This window comes from Microtus ochrogaster, chromosome 15 (assembly GCF_000317375.1).
Source record: "Microtus ochrogaster isolate Prairie Vole_2 chromosome 15, MicOch1.0, whole genome shotgun sequence".
NCBI lineage: Eukaryota > Metazoa > Chordata > Mammalia > Rodentia > Cricetidae > Microtus > Microtus ochrogaster.
Window position 1 is genome coordinate 23,477,404 of NC_022017.1, and position 22,319 is coordinate 23,499,722.

A 22,319-nucleotide genomic window follows, 5' to 3' on the forward strand; every position below is an offset into this window, starting at 1 on the left:
TTGGCAGGCACCTGGCCAGGAGTGAGAAGGGACCAAACCCTGCACCCCTTCCCACACACATGTTGATGCGGAGTTGCCTGGTAAGCAGGCTGAGCTGGGTAAACAAAGAGGGACAGAGGCAGAGGCAGAACCCTGAAGTGGGGATGGATGGATGGATATGTATGTGTTAGGGCAACAATGGGTCACTATCCTGAGAGCTGAGATACTGGTTTTTCTGTGGAACAACACAGACGACCCTCAAATCTAGTCCTTCATCCCTGAAAGATGGCATGCACGATCACACCACTCAAAGCCCATTCTACCCTACCCTACCTGCCTTTCCCAGTGGCTGCTCAACCCTTGGCTGACCTTGCTGGGGAATAGCCACAGTCAGCTCAGACAGGTAGGAGAGAAGAACCTATCGATGACCCTGCCAAGTGAAGGACAGAATCCCATGTCTTCCTGTCAGGTGAAATCCTGGATTCCCCCAGGATCTGGGGTCTCTCCATGCTAGGGACAGTTTTATGAGAAACAAGCCCTGTATGTCTACCCACTTCTCAAGCTGAGGGGCAGCTCATGACAAGACCTCCATGTGCCTTTCCATCGAGATGTCAAGTGTCTAGCAGGAGGCAGGGAAGACTCAGACATGGCAGGAAAAGGAAAGCAAAACTCTCTCTGGGTGACAGTAGCTGTCACCTTAGGTCATTTTACCTCAGCTAGCTCCTACCTTCAAGGGACACCTCTGATCACCATCTTGGTGTTCAGTGAGGTGGGAAACACCACACGGACCCTTTCAGGACTCCAGATCAGAAAGTGTTTTGCATTTTCAGTGACGGTGAAGACGAGCACACGTGCATACACACTCTGACACAGTCTATGCCAGCCCCAAGCACCTGCATGCTGATGCTGGTGTTCTGCCACCGTCACCAATGCTCACACACTCACCTGACTTCTCCCCACCACCTTTTCCCACTGGCTCTGGGTGCTGGAACTCTGGGCTTATCCACAGAGTAGCACCTCCTGGTGGCAGAATACCACCAGGCTACATCTCTGAGCACAAGCACTGGCTCATGAACTTCCCACTCCATGGGTCCATGGCTTCACAGGTCTGCCTACTTGCCATAATGTGGGGCGAAACTCAACCGATCCCCAGAACGTGATACTGGAGATAAGGCTCAGAGCATTTTGTCCTGGGTTACTGTCGAGGGTACGGTTCTGAGAGGCAAGAACTTAATACAGGCATGGATGCTCAGAAGGTCCCCAAAGGGGAGAAGGAAGGTGATGTCATGCCTGGGCTGTGGTTCCCAACACTGAAGCATGCTCTTGGTCCAAAAGCCTCCCTAAAGTCCTGTCATTCCTCTACTGGGTAAACTGAGGCTCAGGGAGAAAGCATGACTTCCCAGATCCTCCATGGAAAATACAATCAAGTGGCATAATTTGATTGGCTGAATGGCTCCGCTACTATGTATCTATCTATCCTGCAGGTGGGAGGTATGAAAGCCCTGCCCACTGGACAGCTGACCTGGCTGCCATGGTAGCCAGGCCCAGAGGAATCCTGATGTCTGATGGCTTTTGAAACTGGAGCAGAGCTGTCCTGGATTGGGCTTGCATCTGCAGAGAGTGGAGATTCTTGTCCCTGAATTCTCTTCTGTCAGGTGGCATCTGGGCATTTACAGAACCCTATAGAGGTGTTCACTCAAATGTGGAGGAGCCGCTGTCAACCCCCAGATGCCTTGAGGGCATCGTGAGGAGGGAAGGAAAACACCCAGGGTGATTTTATGGGTGGGAGGGGAAACAAAGGCTACTGACTGACCACAGGGCTCAGGTGCCAGCAGCAAGGCTGGCTCTCTTCCCAGAGATAACAAAAACCCGTATATGCCATGCCCTTACTCAGGAGAAGCCGCACCCCTCACCTAATTCAGTGTCTCTGGGCCAGGGATAGATTTCCAGTCCTTACCAGACTCGGGAGAGCTTGCTTGCCCAGGAAGTTTCCTGAATGGAATGTTTCCACAGGCCTCTATTGGCTCCTCACCCAAAGAAAACTCCTCATGCCCTCCGGTGGCCAGTTTTGGGAGGAAGGGCTGCTTGTTACACAGCGCAAACCGGCCCCAGTTGTGCTGGAGAGGGAGCTGATCTTCCTCTCGGTGCCGGACTCCTGTATCTCTCCTATGACAACTCCTTAGGGCAGTGGTGTGTGCCAACTTATCACAACTGAAACATTCCATCCTGGGGGAAGCTCTTTAAGACTCAGGAAGTACACAATCCACAAGTCAAAAAAAAAATCCTTTAAGCTTATCGGTCGCAAAACCTCCCTCCCGAAGGCTGTGTAAGCCATAAAGGTGCTGAGAAGAGACTCGTCTTTTGAGTTGTCTGCAAGTCACGCAGGGAGCTCCCTCTTCATGAGTTGTCACCCATGCTGGGTGGGTTTTCGGTGATGTAACCGCCTTGGAATTCACTATGCACCTGTCAGTAACCCCTCTCCCATCTCCTGCAACTCCAGAAAACTCATTGATACAGCACGTAGGACTTTGGTAGTTCTTGCTTTAGTCTATTGCCAGTTCCCTATTTGGGGTGAAAAGACATCTCCCTGAGAATAATGCCATACATGTGTTTAGCGGATGGAGGAGGGGACCCTGGAATTGGTCCCACTGTCTCAGACTGACTGTATTCTGACTGTCATACTCCAGGGTAGCTTACCACATTATACCATTGAGGAGGAGGCAGAGGGTGCCCCAGCCTAGGCTGATTCTTCCTGGCTTGGGCATTCAGACTTCACATGAGAAGGGGTTTGGTTGGGGCCTTCGTAGGCTAACGCAAGCTGCCTTGTACTATTTCCTCAACCCCAGCACAAGCCAGATCCCTAAAGGCAGAATGGTCTTGTCTACCTACCTCTGTGGCTCTGAAGATCGATGAGAGTCTCTTTGGAACACAGCACAGAATATGGGAGCACCGTATCCCACCCAACCGCCACAGCTATTCAGGGTTGGGATTTGTCACAAGGAGCTGGCAAGTGGCATTGCGTGGCGACTCTAGGCCTCATCTCTAAGGACTGCTTTTTGGAGCCTGGAGCAGATTTCTGTGAAAAGGGAGTCCTTTGGGGAACAGGACTCCCCTGTGTCCTGGCCATTATAGCCCACAGGAGCTGGGAGACAGGCAGATATATATGGCAGTTTATCTTCCTTCAGGTCACCTGGGATGTTTCTGGCCCACAAGGATGAAGTAAAGCAGATGATTATGTGTTTTCAACAAGCAGAGAAGCTTCTGGGTGTGTCTGGGAGGTTCAAGGGTTCATCCTATGGGTATGGAGTATAGCTGAGCAGGGCTATCATATAGTATAGAAACCCTGGATACAACCTCTGAATCAGGGATGGCTTCAGAGCCCACTGCGCAAGCCCTGGAAATTCTTGGCACTCAACTCCCAGAGAGTGCAGCAAGCAGGAGCTGGTGACAGCGTCAGCCTCAGATGCGGTGATCAGGAAGGACCCAGGGCATGGTGCCCACCTACTGTCCCCACCAGCCACACGGACTATTCCCCTCTCCCAGGACACCACGGCCAGGGAACAAAAGCCATGCTTATCAAAGGACTTTTTTTCTTTATTTTCATAATTTAGCTGAATCAACACAAAATCGGATACCGTAAAACAAGGGGAAAATACGCTGCAACATCTTAAATCTCCCGGTCTCTGCCCTCGGATGGAGGTGTCTATGCTAGCTTGCCAAAGAAACGGCTGAGGGGAGGCGGAATGTATGTTGAGGTTCAGAGATGAGATGAGACCTCCTGTCCTGTTTGCCCCCGGAGACATAGGCCACCGGAGCCTGGCACCATGCAGACAGTGGCCTTGCCTGGCCACCTCCTCTGACGAGAATCCCTCATCTCAGCCTCGTCGCTCTGCCCAGGATGCTCATCCCTCGGCATGAATGAAGGGAAGACATATGGATACTGGAATGCGTCTCACAAAATGGGCTTTCGTTCCTATCTTTAGCCTATGGTTGCTGGAACGGCATCTATATACTGGAGTTAAATACATTTTTTTTTTGCTTTTTCCTTTAGTAGCATATTACTAGCATGATAGTCATGTTAATTGGACGTGTAGGTAGTATACTTTTAGAAGAACTCAGGGAAATGAATGGGGACTGTGGCTGTCCCTTATCCGCTGGCCTCTGGCACCACAGTGTATGTAGGGCAACCAAGGAAACTGACTCTTCCCCAGTTCCTCTGCCCCCCTCCAGCCCTGCTGTCTCAGCCTCCTGGTGTGGAGACTGAGGACCTCTGAGAACCAAGGGGGCCATTTACTGGGGAAGGGCAAGTTGGCCGAACATGGACTCAAGATCTATGGGATGGTAAAAGGGGATTAAGAGAGAGAGAGGGACCGAAATCCATCAGAGGAGGCATGACCAAAGTATTGTACACACAATGTTTACCAACAGACTCACAGGGGGTTGTGAGCTACCAGACCAAACCAAAGCAAAGAGAGACATAGCTTCCTAGCATGGGCAAGGTCCTCTGTACCTCACCCACTGCTTGGCCCCTCCATGCCTGCGTTGAGGTCCTCCATGGCCACCTCGGAGTCTCAGGGGGGCCTGGCCACAACTCTTGGGATGGTCAGACCTGCCGTCAAATGTTAAATAGGATTTTCTACAAATATACAACATATAAAAACTGTTAAATATATAACTTTAGGCTTTTGCAAAATACATTTAATGATCTCTTTCAAACAGGGTTACTTCAGTTTTCTTTAATTTGCTTTCTGGAGCTAAATGGTGTATCAGATGAGATAGCAGTCACGGGAGACCCAGCATGCTCTTGGCAAATGGTGGATTATCCAACTATCAAAAATGGAGCTGTGGAAGAGGCATGTCTAACTGGTTAAAACAGAAAGTGATTTTAGTACGACAGAGTTGGTCTAAGCACAGGGGCAGAGGGTCTGTGTCCGGGGCCCTTGCTGTCCGCTGGGGGCCGTCTCCGGCCACGCCCCGGCTGCGTCCTGCAGGTGCCCCACAGTGGTGTCCTTCTGGGCAAAGCCATCCTCCTAGAGCACGCTGCAGTGTTCGTGGGGCGGGGGTCTTGGCCGCGGATGGCCTCTCCATGCTGCCTGGGCCACCAGCATGTCTGCCACTGTGCCCTCCCCCGCCCCACAATCAAACCCAGGAACTCTTGGCAGCAGGGATGCGTCCATGTTAAAATAGATTTGCTCTTTGGTCTATTGAGTATACTGAAAGTATAAGAAAATAAAAGTGATTCAGACAGTCTGGGACACAGGAAGTGGTGGCTTCTGCACCCGACAGTCCCCGGACCTTGCGTTGTGGCTCAGCTGGCTGGGCTGCAGCCTCCTTGTTCTTGTCCTCCAACTCCAGGGAGCAAGTGGCTATGGAGGGTGGGTGCAGCCAGGCTCCACACACCAGGTATTGCTGATTCCTGGCACCACCTCTGACCTGTGGGTCTGAGTCCCGGCCTCCTGGGTTCAGCTGGACAGACTTGAGCTCAGAGCTACGAGGAATTGGGCTGTCCTGGTTAGGCCTCTGGGAAACTGTGGGTATGTGGAGTACAGGCGGTGTCCATACGGGATGGAGGACTGTGGCTGAGGTGTAGAATCTCCAGGGAGCCACTGCCACTCCCAGGGGCACCGCAGGGGCTGCGACTGTCAGGAGACCTGAAGAGCAAAGACACAGCAGTCAGCCTTATACTGAAACCACCCAGTCACATTTCTGGCACAGTCCCTGGCACATATACCTCTCCTCTTGCCCATCATGGGCAAGTTTATCATCTTCCGGAAGCTGACTAAGATTGCAGACCTGAATGATGGTGCGGGGTGGGCAGATGGGAGAGAGGGGTCACTCTGCCTAAGATTATGCCCCAGGAGCACCATCCTGTCAGTGTTCCAGGGGAGGCTGCCCTCTGCTGGGGACCCAGAGGAACCTCTGTAAGCTCCCCAGCTGGTCTAGGTCCACTTGGTCTCCTAAGAGTGCGTGGTGCCAATCTGCAAACTTAGCATTTACCCCATGCTGGCCCAGGAGGCATCCATTTCTCCTCTGGACCCTTTAACAGATGCCAGGAGGAGAGGAGGCACACCTTCCCCCCCACCTTTCAGCAACCAGACCAAGACAACAGACAATAAAACATCTCCAGGAGTCTTACAGTGACAGAAGGGGGAGGTGAAAGGCTGGTATCAGCCACGGGAGAGGCTTGTCCCCCAGGAAGAGCGCTCACACAATTCTGACAACTTAGCAGAACACCTTGGAGGAGAGACTTGAGCTGAGACAAGTATGGGCCAACAATGGGCAGGACCACACCTTGACCAAGACTCTTGAGTTACACATACACCTCCTACCCTCTGCGCCTGAATTTCTTCAGTATCCCACAGACGCAGGGACCACTGGACCTCTGATTCCTCCTCCCACTGTGTCCGAGTGGAATAAATCTGCTTTCTCTGCTCTTCACCAAGGCTGGTCTCCTTTGAATTAGGATGGATGACGGGCCTTGCTTGTCGGGGCTGTCAGCACTCAAGCTATGAAGTCTAATACCCCTACTAACAACCCCACTTCTGCACTCTGAGAAAGTGCCCTGGGACTGATTCCAGAACATGGGGTTGGTATATATACACAGAGTGAGGTCCAGCTGTTGAGTGGCCTCTCCAGGCCACATGCCATGGTAGGGGGGCTTCAAGGAGACCATGGTTGGTGGCAGCCATACCCCATAAACTGGGCAAGTTTATAGGTGTAGCAGCTTCTTTGTATCCTTGTATACTTACCAAACACACGGGGACAACTGCGTCTGAAAAGCTCAGATTGTTTTTATCAATATCCCTCCAACAGTGCATGCTAAGAACAGCTCACACAGCATTCACACCATAGTTAACAGATGTTTGGTGTGGGAGAATTGTCTGTATTCTGTCAATCATGTTTTAAATAAATGCTAATTGACCTGAGAGGAAGTATAGGCAGGTCAACGAGAAAGGAAGTAGAGGCAGGGTGATGAGAACAGAATTCTAGGAAGGAGGAAGTCCATTCCTCCCAGTCCTGCACAGACCACGGAAGAAGCAAGATATGACTTGCCCTGCTGAGAAAGGTACTGAGCCATGTGGCTAACATAGATAAGAATAATGGGTTAATATAAGTGATAAGAGCTAATAAGAAGCCTGAGCTAATGGGCCATTCAGTTTATAACTTATGGAGACCTCTGTGTGATTCTCTTTGGGACTTGCCGGCTATGGGAACTGGGTAGGACAGAAACCCCAGCGAGCAGAGCCTCATGTTACAGATGTTGACTAAGACCACAGCATCCTACCTCTCTCTGTGGCTTGACAGACTTGGTGTGGGCTTCAGGGATGCTTACCCCCTCCCTCTACTGTCATACTGAACTGAGATGGGTCTGTGGTCTGTGTCTGCAGCACATTTTGGAAGGTGACTGTTAGATATGATAGGATGATGGGGGCTGTCTGCAAACACAGGAAAACCAACAGCTGAAACCACACACATTTGTTATCTGGTGACATTTCCTTGGAAGACAAATATATTGTTGAATTATCAAAAATTCATTCTTTCTAGATGTGTTCTGGGGGCCGCTCTCCCATCACTGTGCTGTAGCAATAGTCTCTGCTCTTTCTAGGAAGGAATGACGTGGAAGGTTTTAGTATTACTCCATCTGTGACACACACACACACACACACACACACACACACACACACACACACACACACACAAAGCTGGTTTCTGTTCATGCTCTCTTATTCCACTATAAACCCCTCCTATCTTCCAGAACCATGAAGATTCTTCATGGTTGAGGGACCAAGCAGGCCATGCTTAATCCTGTGAGCTCCTCCTCTCTACAACTAAAGCCTTCTACCTGATACTACATGGCTGGATGAAACAACCCTTTTCAGAAGCACAAAAGCTCTTGGCTGTCCTCTCCCTCCCAGACCCTGCCCCCAGGTGCCAGGGTCACAGAGCAGGGTTCACGAGGCCAGGTCACTCAATGGTCAGTGAGGCTGTCCCTGAGCATGAACCTGCTGGGACATAGCTCACAGGTGGTCTCCCATCCAGCCAGCAGGCTATCCCTGCTGGCTATTCCATGCTGAGTTCCTGCTCCTGAGTTTGCCTGGGTCTGCAGACACAATGGCTGCACATGGATAGTTCACAAGATCAGCAGCTCCGCAGCTCATAGTTCTAGGGCTGGCGTTTGAGGGCAGCTCAACGGGGCTGGCTCCAGCTGCAGGGGATCACCCAGATCTTCTTGAGGTTAGTTACTGTGGTCTCAGCCTCATGGTGACAGGACCCTGTCCCAACCTCTCCTACACAGCTCAAGTTAGGGCAGTTGCCACTTGACGCTCTAGACATGGAAGTGCACTTTGCCTGGAGGGCCTTGTCACTAATACACTATTGTAGCCAAGATGTCACACACTTATCGAGCAGAGGCGTTATTCCTTGCTCTCCGTGTCTCACTTAATGGAATATTGGCTGCAGATCTGTCATCTATTGGTTTTACTGTTCTGAAGTATAACGACACATGAGCATGAAAAATGCTCTCATGAAATCCATTATTTTATTGCCAGCTTGAAAGATAAATAAAAATTAAAATTCTTGTTTAAGAATCGATAAAAAATAATTTACAAATCAGAGATGAATCCACGAATGAATACCATGAATGTGATAAAAAAAAAAAACATTGCGTGAAACTCCAAGAACAAATTCTAGTTCAATAAAGGAATATACAAACATAGACTAGAGGGATTGCTCAGTGGTTCAAGCACTGGCTGCTCTTCCAGAGAACCAGGCTTTGCTTCCTAGCACCCACATGGCAGCTTATAACAATCTTGAACTCCAGTTCCAGAGTACCTGATACCCTCTGCTGGTCATCATGGGCACTGCACACTCCTGGCGTATAGACATACATGCAGACAGACATTAAGTAAATATTGAAAATACAAGAGAGATAAATACAAACCCAAGCAGCAGAGGGAAAGACCTAGATGACATGTAAGACTTAACCCTCCTGATTACGGAGCCAGTGGGGGAAGGGATGAAGGGATCTGCATATCCGCATTAGCAGTATAAAGAGTGCCTATGCTTAATCGGCATGCCTGCTCTCTATGCGTATGTATGACTTTTTGGAGCCTTAGAATAAAAAGTCCTGCTCTTGCTCCTGGACCTCCAGTGCTTTTTTTTTTTTTTTAATGAAGTGAGGTGAGGGTCCACATGTTACATTTAGTTTGGCAAGTAGCAGAGCAGCATTTTGTTTGGTCCCCTTTCTACTTTCTTTTTGTGGTTGGCGGTACTAGTAATTCGCCCAAAACATTTTCTGGTCATTAGGTACGCCGATCCTTTGTGGTGTGCCACTGAGATTCGCTTTTCTTACTTATTGAATCTGTGGCTCCCTAGCACAGTTACTGTAGGCCAACAATCCACAATCTTTTGCTTTTATTTATATCACATTAGACAAAAGCTAGGCCTCCCTCCCTCTTCTTTCATTTGTTTTTCGAGACAGAGTCTTAACGTCCATAGCCCAGGTTGAACCTCCTTGTCACAGCCTCTGAGTGTGGAGGGCTGGGATTTCTCTGGTGGATTCCACCACACCCTCCTAGAGGTCTTCACTAATCTTTCATGTGGGCTTCTTCCATCGACAACACAGCGAGGACTCATTCTACAGATTTCCTCCGCAGTAACCTCTTCGGCACCCAGCTCTGGAATCTTCTGGAATACCCAACCACCGAAACAGGCGCTGTGGATGCCACCTCCCTTTCCAGGCCTTGAAGGGGCCTCAGGTAGAATAAGGGGATGCCAAAGATCTCTGGAGAGAGCTTAGGGGTGGTAGGCAGGTGTTGTGAACTCCTCCAGAGACGTGACTGTCATTCTGACAAGGGTCCTCACGTGCATGCTGGACACAGAGGGACACTGAGGACTGCTGCTCCTCAGTGGCTACTGGATGAGACCAGTCTGGATGGTTCATGTTGTCTCTAGGTCTCAGCTTGGATGTCACTGCCTCAGTTGCCCAAGAATTACAGAGGCAGTATGACAAAGATTGGAAGTCCATGTCCACACATGATCTAACATTATAGAATGACCACTGCAGGGCCTGACTTCCAGGCTGGGACATTTGGAATAGGTCTCTTCTTAGCTGCCCCCAAACCACTCTGGGATTGCGTGGAGGGCAGGGAGATTGGACAAGATTCTAGGAGAGCAGCCTGGTCAGCACGACACCTATGTGGCCACAAAAGAAGGACCCACAAGCCTTTCTGGGCTCATGCATTCCAGGCTATGATGGATTTCCAACATCAATCTTTGTTGGGGGAGGCCAGCCAGAAGGCCCAAGAGCCAAAGATTTGTGGCTGGCCATGTCCCACAGCCCCAAGTGTCTGTGACTCATATGTTGCTGACTGTCACAGTTGCCATCTCAGGAGTATGCCATCTGTGTTCCATGTGTGTGCCCATGATAACTGACTTGTATAACCAGGCATGCCTAGAGCTGGTTACAAATCTCACCCTTGAGAGCCCGAGACCTTTAGCTACATCATTTCCCACTCACCCTAACCTCACGCTCCCCTTCCCAGTTGTCCAGTTGAGCACTGTCCCTTTCTGGTCCTGGATGTCCCCAGATACTCCATGAGTAGCTACAAGTCCTCTCTAATGGGCCAGCACAATCAAAGATCTGTCTTTTTCAGCTAGACCTGAGACCAAATGTCCTGCCCACACAGGACAGAGACACCTGCCTCAGAGCCCAAACTGACTCAGCTCCTGAGAACACACACTGGGCCGCAAAGGACGCCCTAGTGGAATAAGTACAAGGAAGACCAGCCTGCAACCTGCCCTGCTCATTTCACCTAGGGGAGAAAGGCCAGTGGGTGATGCTACCAGGAGTAACCAGCTATTCAGGCGGCATGTCTCTGGATCATTTCCTACAGTGCTGGTGCCCAGACGCACTTCTGGGGTCACAGTCTGACTGTGAGCTCGGGACAACAGAGCCACACAGCAGTCACGAGGTCACTCTGGCATCCTGCAGACTCCAGCTCAGCACTCATAGTGACTGGGGTGGACTGAAGGACACATGGCAACAGGTTCTACCTGACTTCAAAGCAACAGGGCATGTCTGCTGAGAATGGAAATGGGGTTCATTCAAAGGCACTGGGTTGTTTTTGCAGTCAACACACAGGGTTGAGCCCTGAAACAATAAGTACCATGTACATTTTGATAGCATGCTGGTAATGGGATGAAGGGCCTGATGGGTCACTGTAGGTGACAAAGATGTGTTCCTGTATAAGGAACCTGCACACTGACATCGCTGAGTATAGAGTCACTCGTACTCAGGTTCAAGGCATCCAGGATCCCCTGTCTGGCTGACGATGGTCCCAGGAACACAGCAGAACGACCTCCTGCCCCTCCAGGCTGGTTTAGAAGACAGCAGGACATGGTTTGTGGGCAGAATCTGATCAGATCTACACCTTCAGACAGCAGCTGTGTGAGCTACTTAGCTTAGTTAAGCTGGGTTCTATTCATAGAGGGCCTTTGCTTAGGGCTACCTAAATGTGAATTCCCCAAGACACAGTCGCAGAAGCAACCTCAGGGCTCGGGAAAGGCACTAGGCCTAGGTTCCTGGCTCTCACTCCCGGGATCCGCTGCTCCATCTCCAAAGGTGGAGCTGCACCATCGTTGGCCTCATTTTCAGTCCAGTGAAGACCTGAGGTAAGCAACACCACTCTGCTACCTGAGGATCAGGGCCGACCTCCAGGAGACAAAGTCCCTCACCCAGGAAATGTCAGAGACTAAGGCTTATCTTGGAATAGCCCTTGCCAACAGCCAAAGACAAGAGCTCTGAAAAGTGACCCAGACCCAATGCCACCAGGCTGGGCAGACAGAGCCCAGTATAGACCTGTACCTTCAAACTGCCCAATGGCAAACAGCAGCCCTGATAAAATTCACAAGCAATGTCTCCCCACACTAATCAAAATGGGGTGTGATCACTGAAACACTCCAGGGTCCACTGGGACCCAGGGCTCTATGTTCAGGACTCGTAGGATGATCAGAGGAAAGCCTTGGGCTTGCCCGAGGAATCTGCCCACAGTTATTCATCCTTCCATCAAGTAGTTATTGATCTTCCATAAACAAACTCCTTAACAAGGAGGGAACTAGAGAGGAGTGGATGTGGACTCTCTTCTCAGCGGGAGGGCTCTGCCTGTGCAGCTAGCCTTGGAGGAAAGCTGAACTTCTGTGCATGTCACTTGGCTCTTGTGCCTCTGTGACTGGGAGCAGAGACTGTGCCCAATTACTCTTGGTACCCTGGATGGTAGACAGGATGACCTGCCTACCCTGACCTTGATTCTAGCAGATGTAATCAAGGCAAGATAGAGTCACCTGGGACAGTTCAGACCCTCATACAAAGGCAGAGACAGAACAGGTATAGGTAGGGCCAGGCTATGAGAGCAGCCCAGGACACACTCAGGAAGATGGACAGAACATCACATGCTTCTTCCCGAGATCCCCCTTAGTCAGCAACATCTAGACCTCCAGGACCGGAGCTGGGAGGAAGGTAGACATGGCTAGAGGGGCTGAGGCAAAAGTCTACCCGGTCACAGCTGTGGAGTGTCACTAGCTGCTGAAGGACACTGTGGCTGGATACATGTGGCTAGACGGAGAGAAGAAAAGCAAGAACCAGGCAGCCCTTCTATGCTATGAGGCAGAGAACTACATGGACACGATGCTGGGAACCCCTGAGCTATATGTGTACTGTCCCCAACTTAACTGCTACAGGGAGAACCGGCTGCAGCACTGCTTTAAGCAAGGTACAAGCGGCATGTGTACATACACTGCTGAGTTAAATAACCGAGGTCCTCTTGAACATCAGCTTGAGTTTTAACTGAATTTGAATATAGAGTACTTATAGTTCCGCCTTCAATGCTTTAAAATCCATTTTGAGTTTTCAGGTGTTCTGTTAACTTTCTAGTGTGGGATTTTTAAGAAGCAACTCACCCAGGAGCACTAGACAGTAGGAAACAATCAAACTGAGAGCTGAAATAAAAAAAAAATAGAAACAGAAAACAATACAAATAATCAATGAAACAAATAGTTGGTTTTTCGAGAAAAATAACAAAATAGACAAACATTTGTCCAAACTAACCAAAAGGGAGAGAGAGAATATCCAAATCAACAAAATCAGAAATGAAAAAGGGGGACATAACTACAAACACAGAGGAAATCCAGAGAATAATTAGATCATACTACAAAAACCTGTACTCCACAAAATTGTAAAACTTAAAAGAAAGGGACAATTTTCTGGCTAAATATCACTTACCAAAATTAAATCAAGACCAGATAAGCAAATTAAACAGACCTATAACTGCTGAAGAAATAGAAACAGTCATCAAAAGTCTCCCAACAAAAAAAGTCCAGGACTAGATGGTTTCAGCTCAGAATTCTACAAGATTTTCAAAGAAGAACCAATACCAATACTCCTCAAATTGTTCCACACAATAGAAACAGAAGGAACATTGCCAAATTCCTTTCAAGAAGCTACAATTACCTTGATACCCAAACCACACAAAGACATCACTAAGAAAGAGAATTACAGACCAATCAATCTCTCTCATGAACATTGACACAAAAATATTCAGTAAAATACTGGCAAACCAAATCTAAGATCACATCAGAAAAATCATCCGCCATGATCAAGTTAGCTTCATCACAGAGATGCAGGGATGGTTCAACATATGAAAATCTGTCAACGTAATCCACCATATAAACAAACTGAAAAAAAATCACATGATCATCTCATCAGATGCTGAAAAAGCCTTCAACAAAGTACATCTCTTCATGATAAAGGTCTTGGAGAGAGCAGGAATACAAGGAACATACCTAAACATAATAAAGGAAATATACAGTAAGCAAACAGCCAACATCAAACTAAATGGAGAGAAACTCAAAGCAATCCCACTGAAATCAGGAACAAGACAAGGTTATCCACTCTCTCCATATCTATTCAATATAGTTCTTGAGGTCTTAGCTAGAGCAATAAGACAACAAAAGGAGATCAAGGGGATATAAATCAGAAAAGAAGAAGTCAAACATCCACTATTTGCTGATGATGTGATAGTTTACATAAGGGACCCCAAAAATTCTACCAAGGAACTTCTACAACTCATAAACAGCTTCAGTAATGCAGCGGGATACAAGATTAACTTGAAAAAATTAGTAGTCCCCTTTACACAGATGATAAATGGGCTGAGATAGGAATCTGAGAAACATCATCCTTCACAACAACCACAAATATACAATATCTTGGAGTAATTCTAACCAAACAAGTGGAAGACCTGTATGACAAGAATGTTAAACCTTTGAAGAAAGAAATTGAAGAAGACACCAGAAAATGGAAAGATCTCCCATGCTATTGGATAGGTAGAATTAACATAGTAAAAATGGTAGTCTTACCAAAAGCAATTGACAATTTCAATGCAACACCCATCAAAATCCCAGCAAAATTCTTCACAGACCTCAAAATACCGGTACTCAACTTATACGGAAAAGCAAAAAACCCAGGATAGCCAAAAAAATGCTGGACAATAAAAGAACTTCTGGAGGCATCACAATCCCTGACTTCAAACTCTACTACAGAGCTACAGTAATAAAAACAGCCTGGTATTGTCACAAAAACAGACAGGAGGACCAATGAAACAGAATCGAAGAGGCGGATATCAATCCACACACCTATGAAAGCCTGATTTTTGACAAAGAGGCAAAAAATATAAAGTGGGAAAAGGAAAGCATATTCAATAAATGGTGCTGGTATAACTGGATATCAACATGTAGAAGAATGAAAATAGATCCATATCTATTCCCATGCACAAAACTTAAGTCCAAATGGATCAAAAACTTCAACATAAAAGCAACCACACTGAACCTCATAGAAGAGAAAGTGGGAAGTACACTTGAAAGCATTGGCCTAGGAGATCACTTTCTAAATATAACTCCAGTAGCACAGACACTGAGAGAAACAATTAATAAATGGGACCTCCTGAAACTGAGAAATTTCTATAAACCAAAGGACATGATTGGCAAAATGGCAGCCTACAGAATGGGAAAATATGTTCACCAACCCTACATTGGACAGAGGGCTGACCTCCAAAATATACAAAAAACTCAAAAAATTGATCATCAAAACAAATAATCCAATAAAAAGTGGGGTACAGACCTAAACAGCAAACTGAATCTAAAATGGCTGAAACACACTTAAGGAAATGCTCACCATCCTTAGTCATCAGAGAAATACAAATCAAAACAACTCTGAGATTCCATCTTACATCTGACGGATGTCAACTTATGCTGGAGAGGTTGTGGGGTAAAGGGAACACTTCTGCATTGTTGGTGGGAGTGCAAACTAGTACAACCCCTTTGGATGTCAGTGTAGTGATTTCTCAGCAAATTAGGAAACAACCTTCCTCAAGACCTAGTATATACCCAAAGGATGCTCAATCGTGCTACAAGGACATGTGCTCAACTATGTTCATAGCAGCTTTGCTTGTCATTGCCAGAACCTGGAAACAGCCTAAATGCCCCTAGACCGAAGAATGCATAGGAAAATGTGGTACTTACACAATGGAAAAAAAAATGACATTTTGAAATTTGTGGGCAAATAGATGGATCTAGAAAACATCTTATTGAGTGAGGTAACCCAGACACAGAAAAACAAATATCATATGTACTCACTCATAAGTGGCCGTTAGACATAAAGCGAGGAAAATCCAGTCTGCAATTCATAATCCCAAAGAACCCAGATGACAAAGAGGACCCTAAGAGAAACATGCATGGATCTAATCTACATGGGAAGTAGAAAAAGACAAGATTTCCTGAGTAAATTGAGTATATCATGGAAAAGGATAAAAGGGGAGGGGAAAGGAAGGGAGCAGAGTAGAGGAAAATATATAGCTCAAGACAAACAATTTAAAAACTCCATTTTGAATTTATACCTATATTTCTTGGCGTCTATGCTCATGGAAGCATTCCTAGAAACTTCCAGAAGCTGGGCTGTAATGTGGGGCAGTTCTCAGAAGTGCCAGGTAGTCATGACTGATGGCTCTTTTTATTGCACCCCATTTCCAGGTCAGCTGCCAGGCTGGCCATTCCATGTTCCTTGGGAAGGACAGGTACCAGCATAGTTCTCCATGACTATGATCAGGATGCAGGCCTGGTCCTCATTCAGGGGTGGCCTACTTTTAAAAAGTTTGTTGGTAAAGGAGACTCTGGAGGAAGACTATATCCTCAAGGGAAAGTCTCACAGAACTTGGGTGTGAAAAGGTCAAGACGCCACATTGGGAGTCTCCTCAGGTTAACTGACTCTCAGTGTGAAGACCAAAAGCAAGTGAAAATGAATGTTCTGATAGGTGTTCCCTCACCCCTCATAACTGCTGTAGATCTGATTGAACTCCGGCACTTGACCTGCTTCTACACCTAACCCACCTGCCAGTGGCTAAGGGCCTGTAATGACAAGGTGACCACAGTACCTATGAGAAAAAGACTGGCAAATACTGTGGGACAATGAGCTGTACCCTGTTGCTTCTATTTTAAATAAACACTGATTGGCCAATGGCCAGTAAGAAAGTATAGGCGGGGTGACCAGGAAGGAAGTAGAGGCAGAGCAACGAGAATTCTGGGAAGAGGGAAGTTTCAGTCTGCAGTCGTCACCTAGACACAGAGGGAGCCAGACACAGAGGGAGCCAGGCATAGCGCAAGCAAGATGTGACTGCCAGAAAAGGTACCAAGCTACATGGCTAACACAGACAAGAATTATGGGCCAATATAAGTTAGAAGAACTAATAAGAAGCCTGAGCTAATAGGTCAGTCAGCTTATGATTAATATAGACCTCTGTGTGTTTATTTGGGACTAAAATGGCTGTGGGACCTGGTGGGACAGAAACATCAGTCAACAGGCAAATATGTGCATGATTAAATGTATGTATTGTGTAGGCTATATGTGTATGTGTATGTGAATGTATGTGTGAGTGAAAGCAGGTGTGGTGTATGTGTGTGCACCACATGTGGGAGTGGTATGCACATGTATGTGCTTGCAGATATGATATATACACGCATGATTCATGTATACATACAATACATGTGCCTTGTGTGCATGTGGCTGTTTTGTATGCATGTATATAGCTGTGAGATAGCACATACACATGAGTGAGGTATATGTGTGAATGTGTAAATGTTGCGGGGATCATATATCTGTGTGCACACAGCTATAGTGTATACCTGCTAGAGAAGCTAGTCAGTAGTGGGACCCCTAACCTCAGAGGCATGCCAAAATGGGTTGCTAAGTCTGTGAGTTCAGTATGCAGCAATAGAAAACTGACCCATCCTGCCCAGGAAGAACTAGCTTCTTATACATTTTAAACTGGAATGAGGTTAGGCATAAGCACATCATACTGTCATACCCCTAGCTTTAGCCTCCTTCCTCAATTAAGTGACTGTCAGGAGTGAGGATGGTCCCTGGTGAGGTGATATCCTTCCCCACAGGATCCATAGCAGAAGGTCCTTGAGGGACAGAGCTAGAAGCTGAGGTGCTCTGGATGTCTTTGAGGGGTGCAGACCCCCAAAAGAGCAGAGACAGGGACTCAAGTGCAAGTATCTGGTTCACCTTTGCTATCTTGAATCTTGAGCTGCAGGGTGAAGAGTTAAACTCTGCAGCCCAGCAGTGAGCTTTGGGAATAGAGTGCTGGCTAGATTTCAGGTTCTGAGCAAGATTCAAGGCAGAGATGTTACTGTCCCTCAGCACTGAAGTCCATCAGGAAAGGGCTCCTGAGTTCAGGCTAGTTAGATGATTCTGAGCAAATCTCCCTAGGTGGAGCACACAACATCAATATGGCCACTGTAGCTGTTTTATGGAGATGGTGCTAACTATTTCATGATATTTAATCAGGAATTGTGTTTGTATATTTACAGGGCTTGGGCAATCACCACCACAGTTTGGTTTAGTTTAACTCTGTGTCCTCAATGAGACACCATGCCATCAGCCATCAGCCATCATCCACTTTCTCTATAAGCTCCTAGCATTTTCCTATCATTCTGGTCTTCTCAGACTGGTCATTTTACAGAAGTAGCTGAGGCACGCAGTGAGGACTCAGTCCTGGTTTCTTTCACGCAGTACTTAGCGTACAAGGTGTACCGCATGGCGGCAAGCAGCAGCGCCCATTCCTCTTCACAGCTGAGGGCAGTGTTATAGTTATTCACCCACTGGCCACTGATGGAAACCCAGCCATTGAGTGGCTGGCTGCTTGAACAACGTCACGATGAACAGGTGTGCACGTGTGTGGCCAGGCAATCCTCTTTCGAGGGTAGAAAGACACGAGGAGTGGAACTGAAGGGCCTATGCCAACTCTAGGCTCGCTTTCCTGAACAATGGCAACCCTGGTCTCCAAGTGCACTGAGCACTTCTCTCTGATTATTCAGACCGATGCTGTCCAAACACCTTCCAGAAGACTGATGAGTTTATACATCCTCATATCTTCTGGAAGGCTACAGAGGTGGCTGGAAGGAGAGAAAAGCAACCACAATGTCTCTGATGACTGCCCCCTCATTTGTGTTTTTATCAACTATGGTCTGAGAAGAACCTCCACACTTTCTTCTGCATTCCTGTTTCACACGGCAGGAATTGGAAATTCCCACACATCTCATTCCTTTTCCTCTGTAGACTGTTTGTGCAGCATGCAAACTTGTCCACTGTTCCATCCAATCTCCAGATTACCTCGGTTCTACCTATAATTCTTCAGCTTTACGATGAATTACGTATTAAAATGATTTCAGTAGAACAGATATTTGGGACACTGATCCTTGAGAGGAAGGGGGCAGTGGGCTAGGGGTTAAACAAAGGGCACCAGACATCCTAGGCATATAATCTGCCATAGAGCTGTACCTCCAGTCCATGGGTTTCTCCACCCCAGGCTAGAGATTTGTGGTACTTGAAATGCCTGGCAGCTGCAGTCTGTAAGTCATGCCACGAAGTCGGTGCATTCACGCCTCTGCCACGTTTGGTACATCCTGCCTTCTTAGAGAACACTGCCCAGCTCACAATACCAGGGGGCATGAGCCGCTGCTATGGAATTTTGCAGGCGGGGCTTGAGCTTGCAGTGTTCTTCCTCCTTTGGAACTTGGTTCAGTGCTCCTCCTTGCTTTGTCTTCACCAGCCAGCTCTGTTTTCATCCCATTCTGCAATCCCTAGGGAATTTCATCTAGGACATGGTGTGTGGTAAGGATCCAACTTGCCCTTTTCCCGATATCCTACAGCAATCCTCCCAGCAACTGCTGACGCTCAGAAATGCTGACGTGTCCCAAATCCAACTCTTAGGAATGCTTAGCTCCATTTCAGGGCCACATTTCAGGTCTGTTCCGTGGGTTAGGAGACAACAGTAACAAGGACTAAGCATTGTCAGACTTTAATTAAGTGTCTGGGACTTTGTCAACATGATTCTTACCACATGCATCTAGGCCAATGGCAGAACCAGAGCTCAGGCTTGGCCAGAGCCTCAAGCCCAGAACCAAGACCCTCGTATGACTCTCATGTGACCTTTGTCTCCATGCCAACGTTGGTGTCATGTGTCTGCTGTAGCAGGGCAAGGACCTGCACACCCCCCTAAGTGAACTACATTGAAAAATGTAAAACCATCTGTAAAGCCCCCAAATGTCATTGGAAACTTAATGGAAGTTCTGGCATCAGATGTGAGCGAGCACAACCGATGCCCCCTCCCCCAAGGCTTTATCTCCAAACAGGGCAGCTGAGTCTGGTCTACGGACCCACTGCTTGTCCAACTCCTTCACCACAGGGTGTGCGTGGACACATCACACTCGAAGTTGAAGACACTGACTGCAGGTCCATTTTTTTTACTTCTGAGGCATCCAGCTGAGTTTCTGGGGCCCACAGGACTTGAATTTCTCAACTCAGATCTTTCCAGCACTGGTTTTTCAAGAATGTGCAGAGAGTGATCAGTGGTGGCGGTAAACCGAAGCTCCTGACTGGCCTCCTTCCAGGGCTGGACCTACCAGCAGGACAATCAATGCCTCTGGCTTTAGGCAGACCCAGTACAGGGAACACCAGAACCACTGTGACGCTGAAGTCTGAGGCTTCCGGTACAGCTCATTTGATTTTCACAATTTACATGTACAGTTACTGTGTGCCTGCTGCCTTTTGGGTATATTGACTGATGGATAAACTCAATTTTCTGGCGCGGGGGCGGCCAAATACTGAAGTATATCGTACTACCTGATTTTGAAAAACATAAGTACGACTTCATTTCTTATACAAACCCTGCTGTATGGCCACTGGCTTTGTCTTACTTTTCAAGGGTGCTGCGGTTTCCTGCAGGTGTAGATGACACGTGTCCCATTTGATAGTGTCATTGGCAAAGGCATGCTGCAGCGGCAGGAACCCAGATGTATCTGTAGTGTTTCAGACAGCTGAGGGCTCAGTCCCCAGGGGTACTTAGCTGGGTGCCTCCTGCATACCCATAATATCCTGTAACACCAGCCTCAGTCTTTGTGACAAAAAGCAATGCTGCTTTTCCATTCTTGGGGATACATCTGCAATCAGGGCTTCCTGAAATTAAACCAGCATTTTTCCATTTTCTCATTACTTAGGGGGAAAGAGTCCTGCATGCTAAATACTTTAAAGAATGTGCCTATTAAACTCCCTCAGCCTAGGAGTTTACAGGAGATTATTAACACCATTTCCCTTTCTGATATGTTTGTTCATTTTACACACACACACACACACACACACACACACACACACACACACACAATCATGCATACAGTCAAAGCTCCCATTTCCCAATGAATACACGGGCAGCTCCTGCACGTTTGAAAAGTCTGAATGTAAGACTGACATTTTTTTCTTCTACATTTACTTTTTGGCCTTAAAAATATGGGTTAAATAGAAGTTAAAAACAAAACAAAACAACATGTCTTCATAAGATTACTAAAGATACAGTAACCGAGTCCAGGTGTTTCTTTTTAAGCTAATTAATAATTTCAATGTTAATTTTTCCTATTTTTGTATGGTTGCTTACCCCAAATCTAGGTTCTTTATTTTCATGATTCCTGATTTGTAAAGACTCACTCACTCCAAGAACACCTTTCGTTAGACATGCTGAATTCTTTCTGCTTCAACCTAAATGGGACCTTAGTTCCACGTGTGACTGTCCAGTGTGGTCCAGCCCTGTTCTGATCACTGACCTCACTAGTGATGGCTCACTTTAGCACCAACGCTGAAGGTAGCATCTTGCTTATTTTATATGGACACAGACCAAAGCTCTGCGAGCCAGTTTACCTCTGAGGTAGCATGCTGCAAGACAACTTGGCTTCAATTCTCTGTGGCCTTAAGGAAGCAGAGCTCCATGATTTAGACTGGAAAGGAAGGCTGGCACACCTCTTCCGTCTAGGAGTTTTGTGGTGATTTTGAAAATGATGATACAACAGGAACAGCCTTGCTTATACTCCAGTTTCCACAGGTAACTACAAAAACATCTGTGGGAAGGTGGGATTCACAGGACCCATGTCCTGCTTTTCCAGCCTCCTGCTCTTGGCAGTGATGATTTGATCTCTCCCAGTCTGCCAGATATACAACTTTCAAACTCCATGTAACCTTTAACTTCAAACACCAATTCTGGCCACTTTGTCTGCAGTCATGCTTTCCTTATCTGTGTCTCTAACATGCTTGTCAACTGCGGGGGTCCCAGACTTTACTCCTTATTTTCAACTTGAACTACAATGTGCAAAACAACCATAGCATTAAGTAACTGTACCGACATGACATCACCATGCTCCAAGTTCTTTTATCTCTTCTCTTGCTTTCTTTTTGATCCCATCACTTGGTACAGTTTTCTTTACTCACCTTAAACCTTCCTGTGTTGCTAAAAGTACCTTCAGATACCTCTGAACAGTTGGTATCTTGAACAACTGCCCTTATAGTCCTTGCTTTTTTGATGGTGACAGCTGGTCCATTTACATTTATTGTTTTCGCAGGCAGCGATGTCCTGTCATCCACAATGCTCTGTAATGTCTTCTGGCTACCCTTCTCTCCTGGCTCCACTCAGTTTGCACACATGCTCAGATTTTCTTTGCTCTTTTGTTTGTGGTGCTTTAGCAGGCAGCAGGCTTAGTTTCACTGGTAGCTTTCAATGCAATCGAATTGAGGAGACCATTTCCCAAAGGACCGAAGCAGGCCATCCTGGATATTTCTGACTACAAAGAAGGATGACCCTACACTAAGGATGGGCTCGGGTGATCCTTTCCACATTGCTGCTGGTTTCTCCCTGGCCATTCTGAATCAACCACAGGTGACACTAGAGCATCATTTACATAAGGAGAGT

At 47.2% G+C, this 22,319-nt stretch overlaps 1 protein-coding gene across 1 annotated transcript in view; it reads right to left on the reverse strand.

Annotated features, from left to right (window-relative positions):
• Nucleotides 1–3,552: 3,552 nt before the first annotated feature.
• The window catches only part of Fam19a5 (family with sequence similarity 19 member A5, C-C motif chemokine like), a 199,840-nt gene continuing 181,073 nt past the window's right edge, over nt 3,553–22,319 (reverse strand). Inside the window, exon 4 of the mRNA XM_005354383.2 lies at nt 3,553–5,630. Within this exon, the coding sequence (XP_005354440.1) occupies nt 5,622–5,630 (9 nt within the window). The 3' untranslated portion in view covers nt 3,553–5,621. The remainder of the gene's footprint in view (nt 5,631–22,319) is intronic.